A 15,043-nucleotide genomic window follows, 5' to 3' on the forward strand; every position below is an offset into this window, starting at 1 on the left:
CCCGTAAGGATTTACACCCTCGGAAACCCTGTACAGGGTCGCTATGGGTCGGAACTGACTCGACGGCACTTAACAACAACAACAACATATAAATGTTAGGGTCAAAACTCAGATTGTTATGAACTGGCTTTTTTCCCCCCAACATGAGTGCTCTGGGATATTTGAAAGCAGTGCAGAATGAACTTTGTGTGGGATGCAGGATGAATCTGGATTGCACAGCATTGCTGATTATGTGGAATCTTGGAGCTTGTCTGCCCAATATCAAGGGGATCCTCTGGATTCTTGTGACAACTGAAATTGCCCTCACAATATTCTAAAAGCTTTCCTAGACAGCAATGAGCCTGTTGTTGACAGTCTGTGCCTTCAGCTTCACAGAGAAGGGACCCCAGGAGAACAAAGATCCCCGACATTTCATAGTGGCAGTTGTGTGATTTCATCTCTAGAGAGGCTAGAGTGGGCTGGAGGCAGAGGATGGCTACTCTGTTTTTGCCCCAAGGCTGAGATAGGTTTGTACCTTCTTTTGCCTTTATCTGCCTATATTATCTGTTATGCATTCCTGTGGTTGAAGTTTCTTTTCACTTTGTCTCCATTCACTGTCCTTGTAGATTGCAAAGGAGGCTTTCTGTAGGAGACTAGGTTCTGAAGGAATTGTGAACAGGGGGTTTGAAAGTGTCTAAGAAAGTTAGTGAACTCATGGCGTGGTGCAGCACGATCAGCATTGGACTGTGAATCCCAAGGTCATCAGTTCAAACCCGCCAGCTGCTCCTTGGACACCCTATACAGGGTCGCTAGAAGTCGGAACTGTCTTAACGGCACTTAACAACAAGAAAGCAGTGGAAGTTTTTTATTTAAGTAATTTATGACTGTGCACATATATGAGCCAATTATTTTGGTATATAAAAAGTGGATATGTTTTTTAATCAACTTGAAGGATATAATTTTGCTGTAAACTATAATATTTTAATAGTTGGGCTTGTGAGTTTTTTATTTCACAGAGGCAGTCAATGATATGAAGTCTTGGTATGGCACTGTAAGATAAGTACTGGGTTGCTGACCACAACGTCGGCAGTTCAAACCCACCAGCCACTTCTCGCTATGAGTTGGAACCAACTTGACAGCACTTAAAAACAACAACAAAAATTGATAATAACATTGTAAACCAAAGAGGAAGGAAGCATTCACTCATTATTGTGAGATCTCAAGCTTCAATCATTTCTTTTTCTCTTATTTGCAAGACACCGTTTTGGTGCCAGATGCTTCTAGATTCAAATTCCCCGGCTCTACCTGGCTATAAAATTTTTTCATCAAGTGATAAGAAGATGTGAGCTTTGTGGCTCTGTAGGATAAACACTACCCTATGAATCACAAAGTCAGTGGTTGGATCCCACCAGCCACTCCTCAGGAGAAAGATGAGGCTTTCTGCTCCCACAAAGATTTATGATATTGGAAATCTTACCAACTGGACAGTACTTAATAAAACAACAGCCATATGAAGTTGCTGATAATTAATATAAAGCTTGATTGTAAGGATTAATGTACAGTCAATAGCTCAAGTTTACGTCTAGTACTTATTCCTGTGCATACTTATTTTTCACACAGTAGAATTGTAGAGCTAGCAAAATTTTTAAGTTTTCTTTTTCACTTGGCCTGTTTCCATATTGCAAACGAGTTACATAGTCTTGCTTTAAAAGTATTGAATCATATATGACAGTAGATCCATGACACTCTGCCACTAAAGTATAGTGTGTATATTGTTGTTGTTGTCAAGTGCCGTCAAGTCGATTCCGACCCATAGCGACCCTGTGTAGAGTTTCCAAGGAGCAGCTGGTGAGCTTGAACCACCAACCTTGAAGTTCAAGTGGCTTTACAGTCTGGCACATTAACCCACAGCGCCACACCAGGACTCCTTAGTGTGTATATTATATTATATATACTGTGTAGTATAGTATCTATATTATATAATATATACAGATAACGTAAAGTATATCTGTATATAATACTAACTGTAAACTTAATCTCTAAAACAAAACAGAACCAAAAAAAAGGTCATTTTTTGTGTTTGTTTTTTAACTCCCATCTTGCTATATATATGTAAGCGAACCCAAGGGACAACTGAGCTGAGTTGAGTGGGAAGATGAATGGCAGGCTTGCCTCTGAGAGGTGCATTTCCACACACCAGTTTGAGATTGCAGCTACCAGTATAGAGACTTGCATGTCCCGGACCGCTGGACTGCATACAAATGTCAAAACCACAAATATGAACTCTGAGAATGCCAAGGACACGCAATGCCTGATTTAGTAATGATTTCAGGCTTCTTGGACATTTACAAATTTTGTTTCCAGTTTTTATTGTTTTCCATTTTAAAAATGCTGCTGGTGAATTTATTTGTACCTACGTACTTTTTCCTTAGCAACGTTTGATGACAACCTTTTCCATTAGTAGTATTTATTCAAGAGCAATCTCCAAAAGTCAAATTACTTAAACAAAGGATACAAATCTTTCATGATACCAGCTATAATTATTTTTATACATTGTTTTCCAAAGGCATTGCATAGATTTACACTGTTTCTAACTCAGTCATTTTAGCTTTAGGTAACTGTTGTGTTTCATCGAGTAGTTTCCGACTCATAGTAACTCTGTGTGAGGTTCCCAAGGAGTGACTCTGGTGGGTTTGAACATTTGAACTGCCAGCCTTGAGTTAGCAGTCCAGTGCTTATCATACAGCATCACACTTGGGGATTGTTATTGAGATGTTTTGAGAGGACCAATTTAATAGGTGAAATATTGATTTAATTTTTATTTCCTTGATTACTAATAAATTTAAACATTCGATTTTTATGTATTTATGGGTTTTTTTGTATTATTTACTCATTGCTAATTTTCTTCTGGTGTGATGCTGTAGAATCAGCACTGGACTGTGAACTACAAGTTTGGCAGTTCAAACCCACCAGCTGATCCTCGGAAACCCTCTACTGGGTCGCTATGAGTTGGAACCAACTTGACAGCATTTAACAACAACAACATTTCTCTTCTATTTAAGTGATGGGATAACTTACCAGTTTGGGGCTTAGGGAAAATTAGACTTTTTTTCTAATCATTTGTTTCTGCTTTTCCTTTTAGCTCCAGTAATAAACCGATTCACAAGGCGTGCTTCAGGTAAGCCTGAGTATGTTATGAATTTTACTTCCTCATGGTGACATTGTAATAATGAGAGTAGTATTGGGAAAGCATGAGGAGAATAATTAGTGTAGTGTAGTAATTTATCTTCACAGTTGTTTACCAGAAAACGCAACTCTGTGGTATATAATCAAGAACTAGAAAGTGATGTCTTAGTGGCTAAACTTAAATTCCCACTGTGTGCTGAGACTGATAGACCTTTTGAAGTGGAGATCCTTGCTCTTGTTTATTCTGCTCTTGATAAAATGGAGCCCTGGTGGCACAATGGTTAATACATGACTACTAACCGGAAGTTTGGAGGTTCGAACCCAGCCAGTGACTCCACAGAAGAACACTCTGGCAATGTGCAACCATACTGACTACAGCTAAACCCTACGAAGCAGCTGTTTTGTTACAAAGGGTTATTATGAGGTGAAATTGATTCGACATCACCTGACAGCAACATGGTTATCTGATTTGATAGCAAGAATGTAGAAGCAGGGAAGATGGGGGAAGGGCACCCTAGAAACAGTGATGAGTGAGAGTTTTAATAAGGAAAAAAAAAATCTTGAAAAAGGCAGATATAAAAACTTGATATTGCAGAGCCATTTAGAATAGCAGCAAACTACTTTATATTTGTTAATATCCTTGAGACTACCACTGTCTTAAATATATCAGTTTCCTAGTGCCTCTTCATAGTGATCAACCTGAGACATTACAAAGAAGACCTTAGACATTGTGAACAATCATTAGCAAGTAATTCAATCTATGGGACACAATTAAATGCATTCCTATCTAAAATGATTCAAGTAAAGTAAGTTTGAGCATCGAGCTAGATAAATTATTATTTGGAAAATGCACCTCTGTGGAATTCCTTCTGATGATAGAGAGACCAATGAAGCACCACTACATTTAGTTTGAGAAAATAGCTCTTTTAAAAGTAACTGGAAATTTTGTGTTAAAAACATTTCAAACAGACCTTCTTTGGAGTTTATATAGTATAAATGAGTCATTTTATTTAATAAGATCATCTTATACTACATAATATTAAAGCTATTTTAAGGTAACATTTTACTGATACAATTTACCCTTCTCATATGGTGATGAGATCTATAAAGATAAGAAATTAGGAAAATGGTGCTATAATGGAATGGTATCGTCTTTATCCTCTTGAGTTTGTACTGGTCTCAAGGCATGTTTATTTTAAATCCTAAAAATCACTGTAATACCTTTCGTGGAATGGGAGGTTGTAGTCACACTAGTAAGGCATCAAACTGTATCCCAAGCTATCCAACGTGGTCATATTCTAATGTAGTGTTTGTGTAGTGGTGGGAACAAGGAGGGAAGAAGGCACAACCAGCATGGGGTACCTTTTGTCTTCATGACATAAAAGTTTTTCAGTAGAAACATAGTTATGAGTTTTGGGGTAAATAATCTTCCTGAGTTTTTTTTTTTTTAATGCCAACATTTTATCTTAAAAAGCATCAAGTTTAGAGAAAAGTTTAAAAATAATTCAACAAACACCTGTATATGCTTTACTTAGGTTCCTCAAGTTAATATGTTGGAACATTAACACGGTCTCTTCTCTCCCTCTTTGTCCTGTTTTCTCTCTCTCTCTCTCTCTCTCTCTCTCTCTCTCTCTCTCTCTCTCTCTCTCTCACACACACACACACACATACACACACATAATTTACTTTTTTTACTGAACATTTGAGGAATTTTTATGTTTGGGGATCTATTGTTGTAATTACTTTTTAAAGTTCATTGTAGTTGTAGAAGCAGCAGACCAACAAATCTCTGAAAAGTAAAACAAAGCAAACAATGATCCGTTTGCATCCTTGTTTACTGGGCATGTTATTTGGGAAAGACCCTAGGATTTGGAGTTACACAGACTCAAATTTGAACTTCCCACTTCCTGTGTGAATTTGCATGTAATTTATTTATTGAGTTATAATTTCTTAATTTATGTTTGTTTCAGTTTGAGGTCTTAACAGCTATCTTCAAGCTTGTTGAGATGGTTTTTAGGAAAGCTCCCAGCAATGTCTGATTTTTGTCTGGAAAAGTGCCTGGTGGATTTCAGTCACCGACCCTTTGGTTAGCAGTCAGGGGCTTTAACCACTATATTATTAGGTCTCCTTCTAAGGGTCTGTGTTGTTGCTGTTATTAAGAGCCGTTGAGTCGGTTCCAATCCATAGCAACCCTGTGTAGGGTTTCTGAGGAGTGGCTTGTGAGTTTGAACTGCCGACCTTGCAATTCAAACCAACCTTGTAGTCCAGTGCATTATCTAGGGTGTGTAAGCTCTCAAAACTGGTGTTCAGCTCCTTGCTACTGACAACGGGTTGAAACAAAACCAGGAAACCCTCTAAGAAAAAAAACTTTCTAGAGTTCTACCGTGTCCTAACACTGTTAGTTATTAATCCTTTAATATTGTTGGTTGGTTATATGCTGTGGAGTCGATTCTGACTCATAGTGACCCTGTACAGGATTTCTGAGGCTGTAAATCGTTATGGGAGCAGAAAGCCTCATCTTTCTCCCGCGGAACGGCTGGTAGTTTTGAACTGCTGACCTTGAGGTTAGCAGCCCAGCTCCTAACTACTACTCTACCAGAGCTCCTTTACTATAGTTAGTCTCTTTTTAAGTGTTTCACACAGTAGATGTTGAACAAGATTATACTGGTTTCCTTTTGTGACTTTGTCTCTGAATTTAAAAAAAAGTTAAACGTCCCATCAGTTGTAAAATAATGCTTTGTATCATGAGGCCAGACCACTACCTGAATTTTTTTTTTTTTTTTTTACCCTGCCATCTTATTTTGAAAAACATCAAGCATAGAGAAAAGGGTAAAAATAGTTCAATGGACACTTTATGTCCCCCTGTTGTTAATACTTTGCTGCGTTGGCACACTATTTTCCCTTTCTCTTTTTCACACACAATTATGTAAATATATTTTTTCTGAACCTTTTAGGAATCTTAAAAGTATATCTCCCAAGAACAAGGACTTTCTTCTGCATAACCATAATAAAACACTCAAGGAATTTAACCTTGACACAATGCTATTATCTGGTATACAGTTTTGAACCAGATTTCCGCATATATCCTTTCTTTTAAAGGGAGTACAAGGATGCAGGAGCATTCAAGGATCTTGTATTGCATGTAATTATTATGACTCCGTTTTTCTTGTTTCTATAAACTGACTTGCTGAAATATTTGAAATTACTTTTCTTTAGAATTTCAAGAGTTCTCCCTAATAATGAGACCATTTTCTGTGTTGCCTGGTGTGGTCTTTGTGTCCCATGAACATCCATTAAATCTCTGCACTGGATATTTAGGACAGAATTCAAGGACTATGCTGAACATTACTTGCTCTGCCCAGTAACAATTTCTTATAATAGAAGTGAAAATGGAATTACAAATTATGAATTTGCTAATTTCTTCTCTCATGTAGATAATTAACTACTTTTAAATGTGTAGCCCTAACATAAGCATTAACTTTTATAGTACATTTTTTTAACACAGAGAAACATTTTATTATTTCCTCTAACCTAGCATTTAGAATAATTCAGAGGTGAAATCAAGTCTTTATGTTTCACACACCCACTCTGTAAAATTATGTATTAAAAATCTCAGTAAAATCACCCAGAACAGATAATATTAGTACTCAAGAAAATAGAGAAATAACTGAAATTCAGATCTCATCTCTGAATTCATATCCTGGAACATATGTTTCCTTCTGTTGTGTTTTGGAAATATTGTGTTGTCTTGGTAGTCTTTGTTTGACTTTAAAGTTATTTGATGGTAACAGCTTTTTATACCCCTAATTATTTATAGAGAGGATTTACTAGTTTGCTAGCATAAGGTTGTTGTTGTTGTTGTTGTTAAGTGCCATCGAGTCGGGTCCGACCCATAGCGACCCTGTACAGGGTTTCCGAGGGTGTAAATCTTTACGGGAGTAGAAAGCCTCATCTTTCTCCCGTGGAGCAGCTGGTAGTTTCGAACCGCTGACCTTAAGGTTCGCAGCCCGATTCGTAACCACTACGCTACCAGAGCATAAGGTTATTTGCAGGTATTTTGTTTTGAGATGAGCTTCATTTTGTATATTATTTTAAGCTTTGTAACCACTCACATTAGTGTCGTTGTTGTTAAGTGCTGTCAAGTTGATTCCAATGTATAGTAACCCTATATATAATAGGGTTTCCAAGGAGCAGCTGGTTGGTTTGAACTGCTGATATTGTGGCTAGCAGTCCAGTGCTTATCTTACAGTAACACCACCACAGTAGATAGTACATATTGGGAGAAAACTGCTTTGGCCAGTGAATTTATTCATTCATTCAGCAAACATTTTCTCAGTCCTATGATATGCCAAATATCGAGCAAGGGAGATAAAAAGAATAGAACACAACCCTTCAGACATTCAGGGACTAGTGGGGCAGCTGGCTGTGACTCATAGTGGAGCAAATCCCATAATACCCACAATGTAAAAAGTAGAAAACAGTTCTATCAGGGTTCATTTGAACCTTGTCATAGTTCACAGATAGAATTCCATTTGAACTGGTCTGTAAGGTTTATGACATGGATTTCAAGAGGAAAATAAGGCAGTGAGTATTTGTGCATTATCATTAGCAGAAATGAAATGAAATTCCTTGATGTCAGGTCAGTTCTGCCTTATGGAAACTCCATGTATTACAGAGTAGAACTGCTCCTTGGAGTTTTCTTGGCTGTAATCATAACTGAAGCAGATTACCAGGTCTTTCCTCTGTGGTACTACTGGGCAGGTTCAAATCTCCAACCTTTAGGTTAATAGTTGAGCCCAAACCATTTTATGTCACCTTATCACTGACAGCTAGCTATTTACATCCAGTGCATTCATTGTAAAAAGTCCTTTTTTAACTGTATGCTCTCATGAACTTCAAGAGCCCTGGTGGTGCTGTGGGTTAAGTACTGGGTTGCCAACCAAAAGGTCATTGGTTCAAACCCACCAGCTACTCCTCAGAAGAAAGAAAGATTTTTATGTCTGCTCCCATAAAAATGTACAGTCTCAAAAACCCTAAGGAGCAGTTCTACTGTGCCCTGTAGGGACAGTGTGAGTTGGAATTCACTCAGTGGCAGTAGGTTATCAGGCACTTTCCCTGAGCGATCAGGCACATGCCTATGACCCAGGGCAGTAGAGTCATGAGGCCAGGAATTACTTTTGCTTTTAATTTACCCTTGCTTCAGAATGTTAGCTTGTGCCTTACCAGGGGAGGATGTACAGACCGGGTTCAGACCACTTATAAAAAGTGTGTATGACCTTAAAAAACCAAATGTATACAACTAAAAGGTCAACAATTACTGTAAAACAAAGATGAGATCATAGAAGAAAGGATAAACAGACTTTGTTTAAGCACAGAATGGAATACTATGCAACACTGAAGAAGAAAGATAAATCTACAAAACACCTCATAACATGGATGAACCTGGAGGACATTATACTGAGTTAAATTAGTCAATTGCAAAAGGTCGTGTGAGACTATTGTTGTAAAAACTTGATAAAAGGTTTTTATGCTAAAAGAAACGTTCTAGGATGGTTACTAGGGGTGGGAGGGAGTGAGTAATTTGTTAGTCACAGGGTTGTTTTCAGGTCAGTTCCGACTCATAGAGATCCTGTGTACAACACAAAAAAGTATGGCTCAGTTCTGTGCCATCCTCACAAAACACTTGAGCCCATCTCACTGAGGGTCTTCCTCTTTTATGCTAACATCCACTTACCAAGCATAAAGTCTTTCTCCCGGGACTAGTCCCATCTCATAACATGTCTGAAGTATGAGAGATGAAATCTTGCCATACTTGCTTCTAAAGAGTATTTAGAAGCACTACTTCAAAAATAGATTTGTTTGTTCTTTTGGTAGTACGTGGTACTTTTCAGTATTCTTCTCCAATACCATAACTCAAATGCTTCAATTCTTCTGTGGTCTTCCTTATTCATTGTCCAACTTTTGCATGCATATGAGGCAATTGAAAATGCCATGGTTTGGATCAGGCGCACCTTAATCCTCAAACTGATAACTTTGTTCCACTGCACTTGAAAGAGGTCTTGTGCAGCAGATTTGCCTAGCGCAATACGTCATTTGATTTCTTGCCTGTTGCTTCCATGAGTGTTGATTGTGGATCCAAGCAAAATGAAGTCTTTGACAACTTCATTCTTTTCTCCAATTACCATATTCTTATTTATTGCTTCAATTGTGAGGATTTCTCTTTTTTTTACATTGAGTTGCAGTTCACACTAAAGGCTGTGGTCTTTTATCTTCATCAGTATGTTAAGTCCTCACTTTCAGTAAGCAAGGCTGTATCATCTGCATATAGCAGGTTTTTAATGAGTCTTCCTCCAATCTCAATGCCATGCTCTTCATATGATCCAGCTTCTCTGGCTATTTGTACAGCTCTGGAACATACCTCTCCTGATTTTAAACCATTCAATGTTCCCTTGTTCTGTTCGAATAACTGCCTTTTGGTTTATGTACAGGTTCCTCATGAGCACAGTCAACTGTTCTGGAGTAACCATTCATTGCAATATCACCCATAGCTTGTCATGATCTACACACTTGAAAGCCTTTTGTATAGTCAATAAAGCACAATTAAACATTTTACTGATATTCTCTGCTTTCAGCCAAGATCCATCTGATGTCAGCAAAGATATTCCTAGTCCCACCTCCTCTTCTGAATCCGACTTGAGTTTTTGGCAGTTGCTTGTCGATGTACTGTTGCAACCATCATAATTCTCTTCAGCACAGTTTTACTTGCATATGATACTGATGGTGTTGTTTGACAATTTCCGCATTCCATTGGGTCACCTCTCTTTGGAATGGACACAGATATGGATCTCTTCTAGTCAGTTTTCCAGATGGTGGTCCTCCTGATTTCTTGGCATACCTGACTGAATCAGTTTGTTGAAATTTTTCAATTTGTATTCCATCAGTTCCTGGAACCTTGTTTTTCACCAATGCCTTCAGTGCAGCTTGGACCTCTTCCTTCAGTACCATCATCTCTTGATCATATGATATCTCTTGAAATGGCTTTTCGGTACAGTGATTCTGTGTATGCCTTTCATCTTCTTTTGATGCTTCCCATGCCATTCAATGTTTTGCCCACAAAATCCTTAAGTATTACAAGTCTAGGCTTGAATTTTTTCTTCTGTTCTTCCAACTTAAGAAATGCCACTACCAACTGTTCTTCCTTTTTAGTTTTAGTCTCTGCACATTTCATTATAATATTTGACTTTGTCCTCTCAAGGTTACTCTTTGAATTGTTCTATTCAGCTCTTTTACGTCTACATTTCTTCCATTCACTTTAGCATCTCTATGGTGGAAAGCAAGTTTCAGAGTCTCTTCTGAGATCCAATTTGTTCTTTTCTTTCTTTCTTATCTTTTTAATGACCTTTTGCTCATATGTGGACACATTTTAATTTGGGTAATGGGGATGCAATAAACAAGAAAAGGGACTTTGGCTGGAAAAAGATGAAGACAGGTGAATATTTGTAAGGACTAAAGGGGGTAGAGGTAAATACTGTTATATACACAACCCTAGAACAACAGTGGTCTGCAGGCAGATACATCGACAAATACACAGGCTGAACGATAGAGAATATTTGTACATGGGTGTTTCTCTTTACTGCAAACACACCTGTGAATATGGCGGAGCACATGGACAAAATGATGAAAACTTAGATATTATCAAAATCTTAAGGCAATTAGTGCTTATCCAATAAGTTTTAAAAAATTATGTTGTAGTTAAAAACCAAAAAAGTGTAGCCAGATGTGTACTCTTCCCTTTACCAGTCTTGTTTTTCCTTTCTTCCTCTTTTGTTCCATCTTCAAATTTGAGTAATTAGAATTTTTAAATGTTGCATTTGTTGTTGCGAAGTCATTAAAATACAAATGAGTGGCATTCTGTTGTCAAAATGGTAAAAAAGAGGAACTTTTCATTTGAAAAACCATTTCAAATGAAAATAAAATAATTGTATTGTTAGACCTGTTTCAGTGAATGGTATGATTGACTGGCCCGCTCTTTGGGGATTTGAAAACAGAATGCCACGCTCTCTCTCCATTTTGCAGGCAGATACACTGGTGTAATATATTCATTGCAAAGCATAGACTAGTAGGCTACAAGCACAGTAAAGATTTTCAGAAAGTGTTTTCTGTTTCTGTGCTAGGAAAGCATTTTCAGACCACTGACTTCCCAGACACTGTGCTGACTTCAGTAAGTTGCTAAGTAGGTAACGTGCGGTAGATCCTGGAAACAGACGTTTACCATATACACTCTTGTGGCTCTCTGACAGTAATATGTCTGCATCCTTAAGATTTTGTAATTTATTGTTGTTTTTTGTAAAGTGTCATCGAGTTGATTCTGTCTCATAGCTACTCTGTATGGGTTTCCAAGAAGTAGTTGGAAGGTTTGAACCTCTGGCCTTGTAGTTAGTAGTTCAGTGCTTATCCTACAGCACTACTCCAGAACTCCTGTAGATTATTAGAGTGTTGCTTTTTTTCCCCCAGCATATCTCCTATAAGAGGGCTTCAAATATTCATGGAAAATGGAATGAAAAGATACTGGAATTTTTCCATAAACTGTAGTCTTTTGATATATGGGGGGAATGAATGAATGTACAGACTACCACAATAAAATATTGAACTCTCAGAGAATTCTGATATTGAACTTGGAATTAACTCTGTGGAGTCTTGGTGTGGAGCTGTAGGATAAGCACTGGATTGCTAACCTCTAGGTTGACAGTTCAAACCTACCAGGTGCTCCTTGGAAATCCAATACAGGGTCGCTATGAGTTGGAATTGACTCAGTGAGCAGTGTGGCACTTAACAACAAGTCATAACATTGATTATAAATTGTATTCTTAAACTATAACTAACTCATTCCACCTATTGTTTTGTCATAAAACACATTTTTCAACACAGGATCAGAGCTATGAAGTTTTAGGCATATTTCAGGATACATTGTTGAATGTGCTGTGCTGTTTAGGTAAATAGTTAGGGACCTGACGTTAACAACTAGCTAACTAAAAGGAATTGCAATGTGTAAGAGATATATTAATCAGTATATACGTTGTGTTGTTAAGTGTCATCGAGTTGGTTCCCACTCACAGTAACCCTGTAGAGGGTTACTAAGGGATGACTGATGGGTTTGAGCTACTGACCATGTGGTTAGCGGCTCAGTGCTTATTCTACAGCATCACACCAGGACCCGAGTAAGTAGATATAGTTAGCACCTGTTGTTCCATCTAAACTATGAAGCAGAAAACAACAATATTTTGTTTTTGTTTTTCATGACTTTTTAAGCTACCACAAAACTTTTTCTTATGTGGGAAAATGTTACACATTCTAATTATGCCTTTTAAGGACATATGCACCTAAAATACCGTAATATATTGTTTCTGGGACACAAAACCTATTATTTTAGATATGAGAATTTAGTGAAGAAATGAGACACAAAGAACATTTGCAAAATCACTTCCCATTGTTTTCTTTTCTGAAAGCATTTTCATCCATCAACTGGTATTTCCTACTTCTTTTAGTTTCAAAAGTACCAAGGGCATTAGGAAATACAAAAAGTACTTTACCCCATATAATGCTGTAGAAGATTGGGTAACTGTTAGTTTTCTCCCTTTTAGACATTTTTTGGTCTTAATGAATTGTTGTTGTTTTTGTTAAGTGCTTTTAAGTCGGTTCTGACTTACTTCGACCCTGTATAGGGTTTCCGAGGCTTTTAATCTTCACGGGAGCAGAAAGCCTCATCTTTCTCTTGCAGAGCAGCTTGTGGGCTCCGATCATGGACCTGTGGTTTGCAGTCCAGGATTTATTGTATGGAGCCAATGCGCTGCATAATTAATTTAGTAGAAGAAATAAATCAGATGGTGGTGGTAGTGTGCTATGGAGTCGGTTCTGACTCATGGCAACCCTGCATAGGGTTTTTAAGGCTGTAAATCTTTCCTGGAGCAGAAAGCCTCGTCTTTCTCCTGCCAAACAGCTGGTACTTAAAAACTGGTGACCTTGGGATTAGCAGCCCAACATGTAACCACTATGCTACTAGAGCTCCTTATTAATCAGATTGTTGTTGTTCTTAAGTACCATCAAGTTGGTTCTGACTAAAGGAGATCTGGTAGCGTAGTGGTTACGAATCGGGCTGCGAACCTTAAGGTCAGCGGTTCGAAACTACCAGCTGCTCCGCGGGAGAAAGATGAGGCTTTCTACTCCCGTAAAGATTTACACCCTCGGAAACCCTATACAGGGTCGCTATGGGTCAGAACCGACTCGATGGCACATAACAACAACAACAACAGGGTTTCCGAGGAGCAACTGGTGAGTTTGAATCTCTGATCTTGCGGTTCAAACCAACCTTGTGGTTGAGTGCTTATCCTACAGCGCCACACCAGGACACATCAAATAGCGCCACACCAGGACACATCAAATTGTTGTTATGTGCCGTGGAGTCTGTTCCGACTCATAGTGACCCTGTACGGGGTTTCCGAGGCTGTAAATCTTTACGGGAGCAGAAAGCCTCATCTTTCTCCTGCGGAACAGCTGATAGTTTTGAACTGCTGACTTTGTGGTTCACAGTCCGATTCGTAACCACTACGCTACCAGAGCTCCAATAGGAGAACCAAATTGCATTCCCTGTAAGTGATGTTTAACTTTTTCCTCACCAGATTGCCATGTTTGTTCTAACCCAAATTTCTGTTTGAAATTATCATTTAAACAGCAACTGAGGAAAGTTAATGTTTGCAGGGTAACTGATAATAGTCTTTAAAACAATGCTTTTAAGAGAATTAAGTATAAAATAATGCATCGTACGTAGCAGACTGGTTTTTGAAATTTTCTTTGCATAACATTGGAGTATTACATCACTGTGATATAATTCAACTGTATTTTTTGGACCAGATAAATAATGTACTTTTGATTTTCTATTACTCTAAAAATAATAATTCCTTCATATTTGCTTGCCAGTAACCCTAGTTGTTTCTTCAGAAACATTTGTTTTGGTTATCCCAGTAATTCAGCGTGATGCAATCTTCAGATTTATTTTTTATATATAAACCGTATCTGCTAATTAACTGAAATTATTAATGTGTGCACTTAATATCCTGACCCTTGTATTTAGTTGGTCACTGAATTAATGTTGACTTTTTTACTGTGAATTTTCCTGACTTTCTATTTTTATTGCCAGTTACTACACACATAGATTACTATGTGCTAGGTCTTATTTAAAATTCTGTCATCAGTCAGATCTCTGTAAGAAATACCATTTGAAATAATGGTGAGGGGTGGGTTCTCACAGTATCATGAAGCCACAGGAATGCAGCTGGGTCTCAGGAGCAACTGGAGTCTGAAATTTGAATACTCTTAGGACCCTTTCTTAGGGTCCTTGTGTGGCTTTGCAGGTTAATGTGCTAGACTGTAAGGTTGGTTTAAACTGCAATGTCAGTGGTTCAAGATCATCAGCTGCTCCTTGGAAATCCTGTACAGGGTTGCTATGAGTTGGAACCAACTTGATGGCACTTAACAACAATAGGACCATATCTTGGCACAGAAGGTTAAACATTCAGCGGCTAACAGAATAGCTGATGGTTGAACACTCCAGTGATTCTGAGAGAAAGACCTGGTGCTCTGTAAAGCCGATAGCCAACAGAACCCTATAAGGCAGTCATGCTCTATCATGTGGACTTGCTATGAGTCAGAACAGACTCGATGGCATCTAACAATAACAACAGGACTACCTCATTCTTTTACTACTGATTCTCTCTCTCATTTCGGCTACTTTCTCCATGTGATAGGAAGTACAACCACCACAGCTCCACACTTCACAGCAGCAGTCATCAGAAAGACACTAATTAGACAGTCCCTCTGATCA

At 38.1% G+C, this 15,043-nt stretch overlaps 1 protein-coding gene across 1 annotated transcript in view; it reads left to right on the top strand.

Annotated features, from left to right (window-relative positions):
* Positions 1–15,043, top strand: part of PRKAR2B (protein kinase, cAMP-dependent, regulatory, type II, beta) — a 108,453-nt gene that overhangs the window by 28,640 nt on the left and 64,770 nt on the right. The window contains exon 2 of the mRNA XM_006859267.1: positions 3,122–3,157. Within this exon, the coding sequence (XP_006859329.1) occupies positions 3,122–3,157 (36 nt within the window). The remainder of the gene's footprint in view (positions 1–3,121; positions 3,158–15,043) is intronic.

The sequence above is a fragment of the Chrysochloris asiatica genome, unplaced genomic scaffold (genome assembly GCF_000296735.1).
Source record: "Chrysochloris asiatica unplaced genomic scaffold, ChrAsi1.0 scaffold00032, whole genome shotgun sequence".
Lineage (NCBI taxonomy): Eukaryota > Metazoa > Chordata > Mammalia > Afrosoricida > Chrysochloridae > Chrysochloris > Chrysochloris asiatica.